The sequence below is a fragment of the Aplidium turbinatum genome, chromosome 7, assembly GCF_918807975.1.
Source record: "Aplidium turbinatum chromosome 7, kaAplTurb1.1, whole genome shotgun sequence".
In the NCBI taxonomy this organism is placed as follows: Eukaryota; Metazoa; Chordata; class Ascidiacea; order Aplousobranchia; family Polyclinidae; genus Aplidium; species Aplidium turbinatum.
In genome coordinates this window covers 1,643,192-1,661,925 of record NC_137478.1, presented here as the reverse complement: position 1 = coordinate 1,661,925, position 18,734 = coordinate 1,643,192, and the positions used below count along the sequence as shown (strand labels likewise).

Sequence of the window (18,734 nt, the reverse complement as noted above, 5' to 3'; positions counted from 1 at the left end):
CGGCCGTTGTGACCATCGGCAGTAAGGTTTTTGGTCAAAAATGGAAACTTCATAATGAGTCTCCCGATGAAATAGACAGAGATACGTTGCCTGATAAGCGCAACGTGAAACAGGTGGGGCGAAGTTTAGAAGCTTTGGCGTTAGATGAAATCGTAAAACAGATGATGGACAGCGATGAAAAATCTGCAGTTACGTACGCAGATGACGGATCAAAAAAGCAAGGAGCTGGGTCCTTCTCAGTTCTGGGTGTAACGGTAAATGGCATGTTTCGACCACTACCAACATTGCCAATGGCATCCGAGACTCGTGAAAACCTAGCAGAACTGAAGATTGCCGTGTTAAATGTGTTATCAGCTGCTAGTGGAGTCAGCACCAAACTTCTGTTTGAAAAACTTGACTTCATTCTTACTGATCAGACTTCGCACAATCTAGAGGTAGAGAAACTTGTAGCTGAAAGACTTGAGACTGGGCACATCCCTGATCACCTCTTCTGTAATGTGCATCTAACATTGATGTTCAATAGAATAATCACGAGGTTATGGGCAGAGATAGAGAACGCTCTTGGAAAGGACAAAATCTATTCAAAATTTCTTGTTGAAGCAAGTAATACACATTCAAGTGTGACCGAACAAGCACTCGATTGCATAACAAGGCTCGTAAACCACGACTTCAATCATAAGCCTTGGAACAGAGCAGTGGGTTTTGATATCTCCATAGCGCCGAAAAAGAATCTTTCCGTATGTTTAAAAGATGAAAGATTTCATCGGTTGACACTCACTTGCGCTGTAGTTGTTCACCATCTTCAAGACGTGAATAGATTTCTACAAAAATTTCAGCAAGTAACAAACCAGCTCGCTTGTATTGTAAGATGTTTTCTAGAACTAGATTTCATGAGAGTAATGTACGTTGTAGGAGCACTGATTGGATTGCATCTGGTAGAACCTTTTCTATCCCTCACTACGGCAAAAACTACTAAGTATTCAAAGCTAACAGAACCTTTCCAAACACTGAATAAAAACCTTCGTGAAACCGATGCTCAGGCTTTGTTCAATCTCGAACAGCCTGCATTCAACTTCATTTCCCTGGAACGCTTCAACCAGACAACATACAGCCAAGATATCCGTACGTCACTTAGTAAAGCAATTGAAGACACACGTCCTGAAGTGATTAAGGTTCTTACTATGTTATTACCAAAACTAGCGGATGGTTTCCAACGCCAGAAAGGGGACATATTTGGATTTGGACTTTCAGATGAGGTATCGGAGATTGCTCTGTCAAGAATGGATTCGAAAAACTAGAAAGTGCCCCTATACACAATCTGGATTCAGAACGGGCGGTAGGATTCATAAATTATGAACTCAAACAACGAGGCGCCAAAAACTTAAAGTGTGCGTCGACTGTTCAAGTAAAGGCCAAATCACAGGAGTTGATAGAATCCAAATCTTCTGGTTCATTCCGACAATATGGCAACATTGCAAAGTTTACGATTCCCGCCATAATGAAAGCCTGGGATGAGCAACAGAAGCATTTGCAACAACAGGGCCTCGACGACAAAGAAATAGTTAATGTAGCACTTGATAAAAGACGAAATAATGATTTAAACGAACTGAAAAAACAAGGCGGTCCTTTTACGAAGGACTCTGATGTGGATGAGATTCTAAATAGTAATATAACAGAGATTGAGAAACAGAAGCGGTTATACCTCGAGATCAGATACGCCCACTGCACTCTGCACTCTCAGTTCCAAAACAAAGTGACATTTTTCGTTTATTGAAAGACCATAAAAAGTTGCCAGCTTCTGTTTATAGAGCCAATCTGAAAGCTTACCTGAGTAATTTGAGTTGCAAAGCGGATGTTACAATGAATGATTTAAATTCTGTTCTTGACGGCATGAATCTAACAGAGCTGAATACTGTGTTTTATACTAAATTACATATACGTCATAAGTTTGAAAATATGTTGTTATCAGCTTATTTTTCGTTTGAAATAATCATGAATTCGTATTCTACGCCCCCGAAAACCTATACTTCGACATATTACATGACTATGTTTGGTTAAACTTTACGAAAGTACCCATTCTAAGCGCTATTTTGGCCGCCATATTGGATTACCATTATATTGGATTTTTGGAGGTAATTTCTAATGCCATATTTGAACTCACAGACCCCGAAAACCTCTATAGGAGCACCATAAATACCGCCAAAATACACGCCGTTTGGTGAAAAGGCTTAAAAACTCATATTTTGGTGAATTTATGGATACCCCCTTTTCAGGGGGCATGTACATGGGGGTTAGGGTGGTCCAATATGATAATTGTTTTCATATTCCGGATTTGGCTACTACTCCACATATTTTAAGCACCGTACCACGTTGCCATCGTGAAATTCGTCAAATAACACACCCCCCTAGTTATAGAACCAGTTTGCACACCGATTAATCACTAATTATGACATCACAGAACTTCGCTGATTAGGGAACGTTTGAACATCTGTTGTACTTGAATCAGTGTGAGGATACACAATACAAAAGTAACACAACTCAGAAACTAAACTAAATGCTCGGAACAATAAAAATTATAAATATGTAGAGGCACTATTTGAAGATGGGCCACCCACATACAGCTGCAGTTGTGCAACGACATCCCGAGCGCGGTAGCGGTGAGGATGAACAGAGAACGGCGTCTACATTTTTCGGAGTAGTTTATTGCGATTGCACAAGCCAACTTGACACATTGGAAGAAAAAAGAGTAAGTCCGGCCTGACGAAATTAAGCCTTATTCAATTAGAAAATTGACTGAAATAAATCTTGAAACTGAAATCCATCACGAGAGTTTTTCAGTTGGAGTACACTGATCACTTCTCATCTTGAAAACTATTGAAACTACTTTCTACATTCGAGTGCACGTTGAAACTTTTTGAAACATAGAACAAATTTACATATTGAAAACCAACTCATTCCGTAACTTATCGAAACTTAAATACAAACTTAAGACTCCTACTAGTTTTTTTTTCGAAGTAAGACGCTATTAGCCGTTGCAGTAGAACCAGCTTTTATATTACAAACATGGCCCTGACTTGTTGATTACACACAGCACAAAACAGACCAACAACGCAGATAGACATAAAATCATGTGAATGCAACGTAATGCGAGAGAGCAAGTAATCTGTGTAAGCGTTCTGTGAAATTCCAGCCTGAGGATTTGCAAGCAACGCAGGGAAGAACGGTGTGCTTGTGATTCCGCCCGGTTTGCAGAACCAATTATTTATGAAAAGACGTGTGCAGTGCCCGCAGGAGCTACAAATCTATCCTTTGGCGAGTCTCTTACAAGTCAGCAGTTTATTATTATTTGTGAATTGAGCAAATGGTAGTTGAGCATGTGACATTATGTCAACTGAGCTAGCAACATTCCATGAAGTGGCTGAAGTTGGCAAATTAAATTCAACGCAAATCAATTTTATTTTTGTATTGCTGCCGCGAACATGTAGGCTAGAGAACGTTAAAGTGAACACAGGAATGATAGGTCTGAGCAAGTAGGCTACCAACTGAGCAAGTCGAAACTTGGCATGTCACAATTTAGCGAATTCAGTTTAGCAAGTTATGAGCAAGCAAGTCTGCACTGAGCAAGAAAATCTAATTTTGCTGACTTGCCAGCAGCTAAAGCGTAATTGCTGATTTGAAGCATTTGCTGAGTTGTCGCATGCTTAGTGGTCTGAGGACCTCCTTTGGAAGCAAACATGAACTAACAGCTTATTAGATTGTTGTGACACACAAGATTCCTAACACTACAGAAGGCTACACATCCTGAAGTAAAAAAGCAAGCGTCTATGTGGAAGTAATCTTCGTTTGCAGTAGAATAGTATACTATATATAGATGCTCACTAGTAGCCTTCCAGTGTAGTCTGGGAACATCGTGAATCTGGGGTGGTAAAAGGATAGACTCTCGACCCCAGAAGCTCACACGAAGAAGAAGTATAGTATATAGTATATTGTAGTATAACATATAGACAAAAAAACCTAACAACCATACGGCATTTAACATCATATAATAACAAAGGAATAAACTAAAAATTGCAAACGTTTTCGGCCATACTCATGTTAGCCCTTTTCAAGTAACCAACTGACTGATGTTGTATGTGAATTTAAATTAAAAAACTGATCTACATTCACAAAATCAAAAAAAGAAACGCATAAGAATGAAACGGCAAGGCAGAGGAGAGGAAAAATCACATGACGCTTAATTGTGCAAGAAACACACATCAATGACGCAAAATTACGTGTAGACCTACAGCAGATAAGAGGTGTCTTCGGCAACAACTGCCTATGAGGGGAGGGTTGCAGGATTTTGTGAGCAAAGCCTCATGGATTTTAGTATCAAATTCGGTAATGCATTTACGTACAATTATAAAAGACTCCAGAGATGGTTTATTGTTTTAATGGATCAAATTGAATTTTAATTTTGAATTGTTGAATTTTATTTGAATTATATTGACTTGGTAGGTTATTTTGAATTTGGCATTTTGATATATTTTTAGCGTTTTATAAACATTTTTAGCATTCTAAATATTTTAAAAAAAAAAACTGTGTTTTATCAATGCGCAGTAGCCTATTTACAAAACATCAGGATTGAAAATTGGTTAGTGTCAATAAATTGTCTTAAATAATTTTGTTTTTTCATCCACAAAAAAAAAATAAACTGAAAATACACAAGGCAAGTGTTAAGTTTCATCCTTGGCATACCTTTAAAAATGTAGATCATATTCTGAAAGCAATATTGTTAATAACATCAGTACTTATTGTTTGTCGCTAAGCAATAGCATCATAATCACCTGTGTTTTATCACTGTTGGGATATGATGTTGGTCTCATGCGTTATTTTGTATCATGCAGACAGTAACGTAACTGCCAAAAATTTTAATTTATTCAACAAACACAAGGTTTTTTATCACTAAAGTTTTAAAATGCCAAGAAAAAGAGGCAAGGGGAAGAAATCTGGTAAGTTTTGTATTTTGGAAATGAGGTGTCACTTAACAATATACTGTTACTCGGTTGACGAACAATAAAGCCAATCCATTCTTTCCTGTGCAAGATCTATGCTCCTTCGAAAGAGCACTTTCCTTAACTGCGGTCAAATCGCTCACTAATATCTCCTGCTAACTTTCTCATATAGTGAAAGTAACCAATAAATACCTTTGCAGTTAGTTGAGCAAAAGATAAATCAAAGAATTCCGTTCCTTAATCTCCGACACCGACATTACTCAGTTGGCAAGTCTCTACAGGCGTGGCTGTGTCTTAACCGACTTAGCATTGAATTTTCCCCTCAGCCTTTCACCATTTGAAGTGTCATTTTTATTTCTTGCGAGCCTTGTGTTGAGAAAGACATCACAAACCATATCATCAACGACTGACTGGATTGTTATCTTTTGTCCACTCAATAGAGCAGAAGGTTTCTATGATCGGATGATATGACCAAAAATTGGCTGTTCTCCAGTGGCTAATGCAGTCTGAAAAAAAGTCACGAATTTGAGTGGTGAAACAGACTCATTTGGAGAAGTAGACCTGTATGCATTGCATAGTGTACATATACATTCGATTTGCAAAATTTGGTTTTTATTTTTGTAGTTCTTTAATGTGCTGTCACTGTGATATGCCATTAACCTGTTTCATTGCGTCACTAGCAAACCGGGCATGTGAAGCAGGTTTTTTAGCATTTCTGAAGTTTTATTTAGGCTGTTGTAGGCTAGTGCTTCATTATGAGTTTAAACTAATTAACTGTAATTCACAACGAAAGCAAAACTTGACTAACAAATGTTTGTTTCGAATCGAATCTCTTGATCTTTACAGATCATTTGCATAATCTTTGCAGAAACTACTTCAATTATTGCAGCGTTGGTAGCTACAAAATGTGATGCATCGGTTTGTCAGTTGCACCCAAGGAAGATGTCTTCAGATCAAATTGGCCAGGTAGGCCGATCTACTCTCTTCTGAACGCAATACATGGAATACTGTTGTGAAAATCCCTTTACAACCACATAACACCAACATTTATTTTGATTCGACAGTCTTCTGTAATTACATTGTATGTAGGAAGTATCCTAACAAAATGCAAATGGGTATAAATTGCAAAAATGAAATCGTTTTTGATGTTTTTCTAATAGCCTACCTAAATGCGCGGAAAAAAACAATGTTTGATGTTTACGTTTATATTTCGGATGTTTTCAAGGCTGACTGACCTCGTTTGTTGAGTAATTTTTGTAACTATTCTGCAACGTTTGAAGTCGAAAAGCACTGATTTGACAAGTGGAGAAATGTTGGAAATGTTAATGTGTGAGCAATACAGCACTTGTAACGTCAAATCCATATGCTCAATGTGTTTTAGACGCTTCCTGAGTCCGAATGGCCAAGATCTATTCTTGCTTTGGGAAAGCATTTGTATGTTTTCACGACTTACGGCAATTTGGAAGAGCCTATGGAATTCTATCGAATGCATCTGTCAGAGGGTGATCAAACATGGAACCAACTGACACCGATGCCGACACCAAGAAATGATTTTGCAACTGCAGCTTGTAACGGTAAGCAGAATAAAGTCTCATGGTGATTTTAGTATTCAGATAAAGATATTTATTTATTCACTGTTTGATATAATCTGTAACCTAACCCGAATCCATTACAGCCAAATTGGTTAAAGCACAATTGCTAGTGAGATATCAAAGTCTGTGGTAGGCTACTTTTGTTTATAGCATTACGACAGTTCGATTGCGTAAGAGATCAACAAGTTTTCTTCACGAAAGCAGCACCAACATGATGGCTGCATTAGTATTAACACAGTGGGTTTTGTTTTTGTTTGTTTTGTTTTATTATCTTTATCCTGCATTGCGGGAAAGCGGACTTGAGCGCTATGCATCGGTGTACGCCTTCCGACGTACACCTGACCCACGCTGCAGCCGACGGCAATGTCTGTTTCCGGTTGTCTACTCTGCTTATGACTTAAATTTGGTACTACCCATTACTCGAAATCGATCACTGGGTAGAGGCAATTATCGTAAAGTTTCTTGCCCAGAGAAACAACAGCAAGTGCGGGTGGCTGGAGTCGAACATGCAGGCTCTCGACTGCGAGCCCAATGCGCTAACCACTCGGCCACTGCTGCCGATGAGTATTGTAAACTCACTAACCGCTAATTTTAAAGGAAAAATATATTTCGTGGGTGGAATGAAGGAAAAAAAAGAAGTAGCAAACACGGTCGAACGTTATTGTCCAGACAACGGTAAATGGGAAACAATCGAATCGTTGCTGGCACCGAGATGTCTTTCACGTCTTGTCGTTTGTCAAGGTATTGTTGCGCTTCGAAGTTGGACGTGATAAAAATATTTACTGATCTCTACATCATGAATGTGTGAAGTGATGTACCATGTTCAATTTACTTGTTCCAAGTATTTGAAATGTTTAGAAATCGTGCAGTGCACAACGATACGATTTAAATGCTTTTGAAAATATAATGTTTACAAATTATCATCAATATTGAATATGCTTTGATTATGGTAAACTACACACAAAAGCCTTGCCAATGGACACGCTTCGAATTCAATTAGATGCCGATCTCGCTATCAGTCAAAACCGGAATGCAAGGGTATAGTCTGTGTACTGTGTAGTGCGTTATAATCATAGTCTTTGTGTAATTTTGTATTGTTCCTCAATTAGAAAATAGTCATAAAATACTCAAGTTAACATATACTTTCAATTATGCATTTTTGTTGGTGCAAGCACATTTAATCGCACATTAACTCGAAACATTGATTTACATTGACAATGCATCAACGACAGTGTAGTAGTTGCTCACATTCGGCTACTGTTTTATAATTAACCACTGAATGAAGTCAGAAATCTATGATCACACAGATCCTTTTCTAAAAATATTTATATTATATACCAAGTTTAAACTTTAAGATAGACAGAGCGCGAAAAAATAAATAGAGATTACAAAATATCTGGTTGGTTTGATTGGTTTTTGAATCTTTATCCTCGGACTGACAAAGCCTTCATAGGTTATTCCTGGTAGTTTTGCATACTTGTAGAGGCTCTTGACGCAGGGCCGGTTACCGAGATTGACAGAGGGAAGTTAAGGAATTATTCCATTCACTAGTTGCCGCTGAATGGATGGCAGTCCTGAAATGCGTTGCTCAAGCGCACCTTCCAAAGTCGAACCAGCGCCGCTTGATCTTGAGTCAGGTGCGTAACCACTGAGCTTACGAGGTGGACTAATGTAATATAATCTAATATAAACCAGAGAACAGTAGCCTAATATCTCAAAACCTTAATGAACACAGGGCTCCACAACACGTCACGATTTCAATACCACAGAAAGTTATCATGCAAATATTGACACTGACTAGATTTCAACAGTTAAGCTTGAAAGCGAATAGCATATGGCAACACTGTTGACACTGAAAATTCCCATTAATTTATTATGAAATTAGGTCTTTTGTATACAGTGCTGATAGCATTTAAAATAAAATAAAAATTGTTAAATTTTGAAAACATTTTTTTCATATTTTCATATAGAAAAGCTAATGAAATATACTCTTTTTCAATGTGATATTTTTTAAAACGTAGAGGTGGTGAGGTATTTTTTTTGTTACAGATCGCTTGTATTGTTTGGGGGGTTTATGTCCAGGCTATGATACTGTAAAGTCCGTTCAAATGTTTGACCCTAAAAAGTACCTGAAAAAGAAGGATCCTGAAAAGACCTATGATCGTGTTTGGGAGCACAAAAAGAGCATGATATGCGAGAGATTCCACTTCGCAGCTGTTGCGATTGAAGGGAACATATACGCACTTGGTAAAAACTCACTGAATGAGTCACATAAAAAAAAATAAACGTGGCAAGTTTTTTTTAAAGTAAGGCATACAATGTAAATTAAATTCACTTGTTGTGATAGTTTCATCAATTTGTAAATATTTGATTCAAGATTTGAGTTTTGGTTTTAAAGGAGGGTTACCGGACAATGCTCATTGTTCATTGGAAACTATTGAAGTGTACAAAGCTGATGAAGACTCCTGGACTTGGTTCGGGAAGTTGACAGTTCCGAGGGATCACTTTAGCGCTTGCGTTTGGCGAGGGAAGATTGTCATCGCTGGAGGGTAAGACTGTAATGGTTTATTTCGTTGTACAACTAACAAACAAAAATGGGTCAAATAGATTGAATAAATCACAGGATGATCAAATTGTTCATGTATCGGTAACTTAAAGGATAACAAACGTCGCTTAGATGGATTTCATGATTAACTTCGTTAGTTTGCTGTAGCTTTCTATGTGCGTTAAACACAAACACAGCAAACACAGAAAACTTACCAAATTTAACATGCAGGTTAGTATCAGGCGATTTTGCCTACGAAGCAAGTCAGTTGGCGATCTTTACGACTCGTCCTTAGTCGACGGACTTCTGTAACTTAACACAAATGTTTTACTAACTTATTAAACTTAATAATCATTTTGATTTTTTGACATTAAAAACTGTTTCATTGTGAAGTTTTACAGTATTTCCTAACATGTAAAGTCTGTACAAAAACTCTTCTGGGAATTGAATACCTGCTTGTTCATTTGTACTTTGCAGCATCCATAACAGGCCTAACCTGGAAAAGAAAAACAATTTCAGGTTCAATCACCAACTGCAGAAGTGGTTTGAAGTCCCAAGGCGGAAGTCGATAGTTACTCCAGAAGTAATCTCCAGGGAAATAACTTGTGTGGAGATGTACGATTTTGAAAAAGGAACCTGGGAACAAATTTGCCCAACTTCAAGCTCGTCTATGACGTCAACACACAATATTCTTGTCGTTTTGTAAATCTTTTAGATTCCACTCTGGATTAATCCGTTTGTAAACGGCAATAAACTACAGATAAATATTTTTTAGTTAACTATGACTTGCTGTTCTGTGTATGATTGACAGGATAAACTCGATTTTCAATTGTCATAAACTTTTTCACAATTAAATGTCATGCTACAAGAATCCAATGTTGCCTTTTTACTCTGCGATACTCAGCTTTTACCTGGCGATGATTGTTGTGAAGCGTTTTGTGTTGTGTTTTGTCCTTTGGCCGTTAATAAAAGTTACGCTTGCGCAACAAAGTTTAACTACAAGAAGTCCAACAGCAATAGGAGATGTTATATTGGTTGCTGCGATCTTCGTCGTGTCACATAGCTGTAGCCGAGAAGATGACGCAAGCTTTTGCTCTATCGATGAACTTCAAAAATTCTGTTCAAGCACTTCGCTTTATGAATTTTACTTTTAAATCCAAACAATACGTGAAGGTGGGGAAAAACAGTCCACAACGTCCTTTTCTGAATTGACATCCGATAATCTAAACTTCAGCGTCTTGACCAAGTTAAACTGTGTTAAAAAGCTAAGCATTATTTTTTGTTTTAAAAAGCAAATTAATTTTGACATTATAAAATAAGCTAATAAAGAGCCGTCATAGTTTTCTAAAAAAAACACATTTAATTTTTGCATTTAAATGTTCGGCAAATGTTTGGACGTTTGTATAAATGGTTGTTTTTGGTGTTTAGTTAGCACTAAACTTGTGATTTAAGTTTGCTTCAAATGGCGTAACATCAGAACAGATCGCAAGCATGCGCAGAATTCAAACGCCATCCAACTTTTCCGCCCACGTTTTTGGTGTTAGTCTAGATTGCGCAAGGGTGTTGTAATAGAATTGTATAACATGCAAGTTTATATGCATATAGGCAGTGGGTTAAATGAAGAGATTGAAATATCTCTTTCAATTTTTAGGCCTCATCAGCATTGCATTGATATCTCTTCCTATATGTTAAAAAATGTCTAACGACGTTGATGCAACGTCATTTAAGATGTTGTGATCGGAACAAATGAAACACTTGAAATCAAGCCATGATCAGTCCAATTAATCCATGGCAACCTTAATCCTTTGTCCAGCTGAAAACTTCATCCTTTTCATTGATTTAACGTCTACAGATGTCCGATCAAAGAGAAAAGAACAGATTGTTCTGACCTACTTATACCAAGCAAGGTGTGAAGATGGGAGAGTCAATTCTTGGCCTTTGTAAACACTTAAAATCCAGTGGCGTTTGTAAACAAATTTTCAAAATGGTTGTAACCTTTTAATGTCATGATGATTTTTGTGTTAGGAATGTTTATAGCTTGTGATAAGTACGATTTTATTTTAGTTTTTCCAAATTTCTATTCCTAGCTACATCATCGACGTGTATCATATTCATATGGAAGTGTCATAATACAAATCTTTAGAATTCAACTCACGAGACAGTTTGCTGCATTCGCTTAAAAATATTTTTTGATCTAATCGAGTAGTTCAGCAATATGCGTTGTTAGTTTTTGGAGCACATCCATCTACTTTGTATTCCAAGTCTAAGTTTGGATCATGTGATAGATTTTGGATAGTTAAAAAAAAAACAATTCTTAACTTTGGACATATTTGATGCCACACACATTTATCTTTACCCAAGATAATCTTAATTGAGCAGGTGTAAATGTTGCAAGTTTCTTGTATGAGGGAAACTTAACTTGTTTCTTTATTCTCATTTGGACTAAACCATTTTTGGAAGGCGTGTTGACTTATTCTATCCACAGTTCTTTTTGATAATAATTTTTAATACATACACGCTACGAGGTTGTACTTTTATTATCGTCAAGTGGATTGAAATTTTAAGTGGACACACATACTCTACATGTTTTTAGTAAAAGTAGTCATTTTTTTTGCTTGAAATTTGCATGACGTCTCAGCCATAATCTCAGTGAAATTACTTAATTCTGCACCAGCGGCGCGGTCCAGGCATGGATGCACGACGAAATGGTCAATGGCCGTATTGGTCGGGCAATAAATACATGACACACAAAACAATATAACTTTTTGAAAACTTGCTTGCACAAAATAATTAAGTTTCCTAGAAAACCAGCACAAACTTCTACAAGTATGCGAAACTGCCAGGATTAAGCTCTGCAAGAAGCTTTCCCAGTTCGAGGATAAAGAATCAATCAATCAGATGCATCTGTTGTTTAGCGTAAAACATTAATTGTCGCGCTAATTTACAGTTGAACTTTTAGTATAATATACAGAGTAGTTGGGTTTAGTTATTTGTTATCTTGTGAATCTACTTTAGTACTGAAACGCTCACCATTCCATTATTTATGCGGGGTTGCCCAATGTAGACAATCTGCTTTGTAAATAAAACGAAATATCTAAAGCACATGAAAACAATAAGGATGTTTCGGTTGACAGAATAATGTAAAAGTGTGCAGTCAAAAATCACACAAAGGACTTTTCTAGCAGTTTGGTTCAAACCATGCTTCACAATCACATGCGAATATGTTTTATATTCTTCAAACAGTGTATTTGACACATTACCTTTGTTAAAACTATTACAAACTTGAAGTATAGATTAGTGTGATATCAAGCGCATCAAATTAAACCAAGAAACTTGTAATAAATGAACTCATAATAATATTATGACTTATTTATTGTCGCTCTACAACAGCTAAGGTCTTTTAGCGACACTTAGCACAAACTTCGTTGCACCGAACAATTAGAAACAATTTAAATTTTCTAGCATTGTTATAGCACAGACAAACAAAGAAACAATTAGTTACACAATGTACATGACATAGCGATGTTTGCATAGCTTGCGTTCTTTTATCACCTAGCCTAATTTTATGTGGGATTTCTATACTAAACTAGTTCTCGGAAGACTTTGCAACAATGTACTTTTTAATCAACCTGCTCTTCCTGTACAGGACAATGAAAAGAATGAGGTTTCAAGCTTTGTGAAACAAAGCGGTGTTCACTGATCTCAATTTGTGTTTTGCATAGTTTGATTTTGCAATTTCATGAAACTTTTTTTTATTTTGTTGCAACAGGCTACAACTCTGTTTGAATAAAAAAAACATTTATTATCGAAGTTTGTGGTTTGCAAAATCATATGTCAGACTACTTTCCAGCGTAAGGCATCGTTGCTACATGAGGAAGTAGGGTACCAAGTTCATATATTCTAATGAAAGTTGGTAGTCTTTAGTGGCCAGATCTTTCTCCTTGGAAACAAAGTTTTGTTGAAATCTTGAATAATTGTCTAATTTCCGATGATTTAAAGTTTAAATATCACAATAAGCATCAAAGTAGTGTAGTTTGGTTTGGACAGAATAGAATGTTATTATATTTATGATTTTTATCAGTACTAGAATGGGAGCTAAACTAATAAATAAGTTAATGCAGTGACGTTTTTGTAGAAATCTGGTATTAGGGTGACGTAATACGTTACATTAAGTGACGTAAAAAACAAACCATTGAAGTTTACAAACACCGCTGAACTTAAATTTCTGTCAGTGGTTATTTGTTACTTCGTTGTTATGGATACCCTGCTGCCAATTTTTCAACATTTTTCATTGAGAAATTGGTAATAAAATATTTTGTTGAATGCATTTTAACACTAGAATTAAAAGCTGCGATTTTTAAAGTAAAAACAACAGATTTTCCAGTTAGAATCCTTTGATAGTCATTTTTAATTACGATTACAACTACACACAATGTTTTTGTGATAAAACACGTGTTGCATCTATTTATTTCAGTTTAGTCTTTTACGTTAAAAACTGTTGATATTTATAGCTAAAGTTGTTTGCCTTGATTGTTTTTGGTATTTTAAATAACAATTTTTGATTAAAGACAATCGCCCCAAGTAAGTTATACAATGCAATTTAAAGCAAATTAAGTAAATTTAATAAGTGCTACAGTGGGTTCCACAGTGGTGTGTTGCAAAAGTGTCACAACTGTGCCTCGAAAGTCTGGAAATTTGAATTTTGCAGCCGTAGCGCGAAGCTACAAAGTGTCAATATTGTTTAGAAGAGAGCATTTGCTTTCGTGTTGCAATGATCTACCACAAATTGCAGACAATTAACTGCGTAAATAGCTTGATCGTAAAATGTTCGCGAAATGAGGTGCCTCCAAAAAAGTGTGAACAAGTTAGTCGACAGTATACTGACCATTATTTGTATTGCCAAATTACGTGGACATTAGTTCCTACCTTGCCATCACTGCTCATAGTCACATTGCAGCAAAACAAAATGATTTTTGTCGATATACATTGATTAAAAAACAGCTTAAATAACTTCTCTCATGCATAGTTTTTTTTTTAACGAAGCACATTTGATTAAAACGTTTGTTGAAAGGCAATCTTCCGACAAAAAGCTATGACGTAAGAAAACAATACGCTACGGTACATTCCGAAATTGTTTGGTATGGAGTACGTCAAAAAAGTTTGAAATCCCGCTGACTTAGAAATCACTTAATGGTGACAAAGTTGAGTTTTAAACTCTTTACAATTTGTTAGAGCAAACAATTTTTCCTGTAGTGTTTACAATGCCAGTTTATTTGTTATGGTTCATGAAATCAATCAATCAAGCAGAGCGGAAGATTTGGTGTGATTGACCAGTTTTCTTCGGGCAGCTGCTGGCGCACAATCCAGCGGACAAGACCCTTTAGCTGCCACAGGCTCTTTAAAGAGCCCAAACCCTAAAAATATACACACTTTTTGCAATTAACATAATTCTGGTCTTGCCAAATTGCATCTGTCTTACTTGTTTAGAAAGAATACTTGTATTGTCTAAAAGTTGAAAAGAATTAATAGATTTGTATTTGAACTTTTTCTCAATGTTTAATTACTCACAGAGAATTTTTTTTTTTTTCAAAGTGAAGTTTATGCGGCTATTTCTTCGCATAAAGCATAAACATTGCCGTGACATTTACGCTGCGTAGAAAGCGTGACACTTGCCTGACGTCTAGCGATGGCGTTTACCGCAGTTTTAAGGATCTTTTTTCAGATATCTAAACGGAAACAAAAAAAACGTAAAAAAAAATACAAAATTTTTAATTTTAGTCATTCAAGGCATTTAAAAAAATATATATATACAAAATTTGTAAACATATTGTAAAAGACGGTTGAAAATGCAACAACTTTTATGTTTTAATGTTTTTTCTGGCTGTTACCGTTCTCAAAATACATCAGTTCAAAATTAAAGCCTTGCTCAAGGTAAAATCTGAAAAATGCATCAAAAAAGCGTGGCAGTTGAAGGGTTAACCCTTTGCTTTTCAACGTTTTTTTGGAAGTTAACTGCTCAAGGGGGGGCCGTTTTTGGATAAAATTCAATCAGCTGTTACGTGTTATCCGCTGGTGCTATTTCAACAGAAGTTGCACTGGTGTGAAAAAAAATCATTTGTCTATAAGTTTGAAAAGTCATTATTTTAAAATTTTAAATGTTAAACTTGATATTTCAATTTTTGCAAAGGTACCCAAAAACGACAATTTTGATTTATCTTGCCGCTATTTAATTACCGTGCTAATCCGATTTCATGCAAAGTTCTAAATAACAAAGAGCTCGATCGAACGCACGAAGTGTGTGTGCGGTGTGCCGAATCATTGCATTGATAAAGATTTACTTACGACTTGCAAGCAAATCTTATTGTAAGCTACTCACTGATTCTAAAATAGTTACAATCAGAGTAATATTGTTACACGAATTTGAAAAAAAACAAAACTGCGTTTGTTGTCTTACATTTTTGTCCTAAACTAATGCATTCCCAAACTCATGGCCAGCTTCTAGTTTTAGGGAACCAAACTTCTCATAAGTAACAGCTTAGCCTGCTTGAATAGCTGTTTACATCTTCGTTTGTGTATTTTAGGTCTACAATTGAGTTCGTAGTATGAATATTTTTAGTAGAGAGAAGACAATTGAACATGTTGTTGAAATTATCTGAAATTTCTAAGTTCAAATTAGGTGCTTTTGAAATTGTGGATTTGTGTCAAGTCGCATCACAAATATCATGCAGGCCACATCATAAGTCATTTCGCTTACGAGTGTTTATAAACATGACTCATAAATTACATCCACAAACAATACAGCATTTACATCAACAAAGCTAAGTTCGAAGCTAAACTTTTTATTGAAGATTGTGTCAATCAATTTGAAAATACATTTTTAGTCCGCCAGCGTCGAAACAATGCAACAGCGAATTGATCAACATGCGTAAACAAAGGAAATGTGAAATACCCACAGTCAGCAAAGCTACATAAATTTAACGTTTACAAATGTTGAATCAATGTAAAAGGACTGGATTGCTGACTGGGTCGTCATTGTTTGAAACACAAAAAATACGCGTAAAGGCGACAACATCAGCAAGGCAGCGATTATGTTTCTGGCCAAAAAAAAATTAACTTTTGACTTCAAAGATAAAAATGATTATGACGAAGCTTCAAAGTTTGTCGTAAAAAATATTGCAGAGATACAATAAACATAATCATTTTGTGCCAGATTGTGAGAAGACTTCCTAGATTCTTTCCAAACATTTGCAGGATTGCAAATTATTTTCTATAACTTTGTATTGCCAAAAAATGGCTTCTTTGTTGAAACAACGTGGCTACAATCTATAAAAAATTCTTAGGCCTACTACATTGAAGTAATAAAATTTTTTTTTGTAATTTTGCTGATGACGTTTTACAATATTTGAGAAGTAAAAAATAATAATGATGAATTATTTTACAAAACCGTGGTTTGCAAGCTCTTCACAAAAAATTGTTGGGGGAAAATTTACCATTAGACGTAAAACGTTTGTAAAAGAAAATTGTCGGTTTACGTATTTATAATGTTTATTGCGTTGTTCGAATTATAAACTGCCTGTATTGTCTACCTTTGTGGTTGCCGGCCAGCTTAGAGCAGCATGCAAACTACGCGTTTATGGTATTTGCATCGTGTTATGATTCTCGAAAATTTCCCACAAGGTCTTTATTTTCATCGTGATATTTTTGTGCCTTTTCTGTCCGAAACTTGAAGTCATTGTGCAGCACAATCCACATCGGTTTTTAGACTCAGTTTTCATTGAAAATAATTTGTGTGGTGCATCATTTTTAGTAGTGTCTTCCCCTAAGCTGTTACACAAACGGCCCAGAACCAGGTTGATTATTATGTATCTTACAGCCGTTGAGTGCCCGTTATTGTATGTGTGGAATTATTACTGTAGATGTCTGACCACATTCATGACAAAGTCGAGAAAATTCTGCTTTCGGGTCCTTGCCGTTATCTACTGTATTTTTGTTGATAAGTTTAGGCAGCATTTTTCCAAGATAAATGAAGACATCGGTATTGTTCGTCACCTAGATTTAGTTTTCTCAGCAGCATTGTTTATTCATTCTTTGATCCACTAGTTTGTCCCACTTTTGGTATAATCGGATCGTTTATAAATGGCGGGTCTTCACAATAGCCGACCTCTTATACATTGGCGCAACGTATTCAGATGTTGAATCAATGATGAAAAAAGCTGATTTGTTGTTTGTCTGATGTGACGCCTAGCTTTATGCCTCTTCTACATTACAAAATATTTAGTAATGTAGATGAGGCATTATCATCTTTATTTTGCGCTCTTTGGAACAACACACAGTGCGCTGTGAAACAAAAATGCAGGACATAACAACAAGTAGGCAACATAAAGCAGGGAAGGGACATGTAGCCATCGAGTTAGCTGCTACGTGTAGCCTAAATGGAGCCTATCTCATAATTTTGAGTGTATCTCACAATTACTGTTTGGTGTTTGCAAAAACGCCATTTCTTCGGCCTCTCCCAAAAGCATTTGCGGTGATACATTTCCTCAATTGCAAGTTTTGTCAATGAGAGCATTTCCATAGAACGTTTATTTCGAAACCAGGTTTTCGTGCATTTACCCAAGAGAAGATTTCTTATTGTAACGTTTTTTATTCGTCAATGAATATTATCTGCTTGAAACAACTGTTTTGAATAGTTGGTGGCCTACATAGCCTACTATTTTGATCGTGGATTGCTATTCTTCTTTGTAGAGCTGATAACGCAAAAAACGTTTGCTATTATTGTTTCTAATTAACTGCTTTGTGATCACTGGCTTTTCTTTTGTGGCATAAGAAATAACGCGCTTTGTATTATTGAGGTCAAACCAAACAAAGGAAAACAAGAGGATGTTTCTCTCTGCTCGCGCATATCGATGCACGAAGCAATTATGAGCTTATGGCTTGTTATCGCAATGTAATCCATTTCACGCTTTGCTGGAAGTGAGCTAGAAATAGCAAAAATTCACCAAAATCTTGAATTTACAAGAAAACTACACAACTTTTAGCATCAAATTTAATATCATCAGATCCGCCTGGCAATTTTAGGAAAAGTCAAGAAAAACCAAGTGCATGGCGTTACTGTGCTTCAAATAATCAAAGGAAATATGAGGGGGGGGCCAAATCTGGCCTCCCCTTGAGGAGCAAAGTGTTAATTCCTCTATAATTTTACGCTGATTAGTTTTTTACCCGTTTTGCAGAAACATTTAAGAATATGGTATCAAAAGTTGCATATAACTGTTCAAGTTTACATCACATCACAAAAATGTCATTTTATAAAAATGAATAATTTTTAGATAAAGTCATAAAATTTATGTTAATTTAAGCTATTAATTTTCAGTGTTTTCCGTTCATCGTTGGTCCAAAAATGGTTAATCATTGTTTTTGAACTATTGCTGTGTAGTTGGTGTGTGAGTATAATGTTTAATTTGTAAGTTCTATATTTGCAGTTTCAATGGAGATGAGAATGAGTGATACTAACTTAGACTCTGCGAAGGTCGCTACCCAAGCCATCAACTCTGCTCAAGAAGATGATCTTGCGAAAGGTACAGTTTGATTTGCTTTTTTTTCATC

At 36.1% G+C, this 18,734-nt stretch overlaps 1 protein-coding gene across 1 annotated transcript; it reads left to right on the top strand.

Moving 5' to 3' along the window:
- Positions 1 to 4,882: 4,882 nt before the first annotated feature.
- LOC145774833 (kelch-like protein 15) lies at positions 4,883 to 10,111 on the top strand. Its single transcript, XM_082586156.1, has 7 exons — positions 4,883 to 4,991; positions 5,863 to 5,960; positions 6,376 to 6,568; positions 7,184 to 7,327; positions 8,636 to 8,833; positions 8,985 to 9,135; positions 9,609 to 10,111. The coding sequence occupies exons 1-7, from the start codon at positions 4,958 to 4,960 to the stop codon at positions 9,835 to 9,837; spliced, it is 1,047 nt and encodes a 348-aa protein (XP_082442282.1). The 5' UTR covers positions 4,883 to 4,957; the 3' UTR covers positions 9,838 to 10,111.
- The last annotated feature ends 8,623 nt before the right edge of the window (positions 10,112 to 18,734 follow it).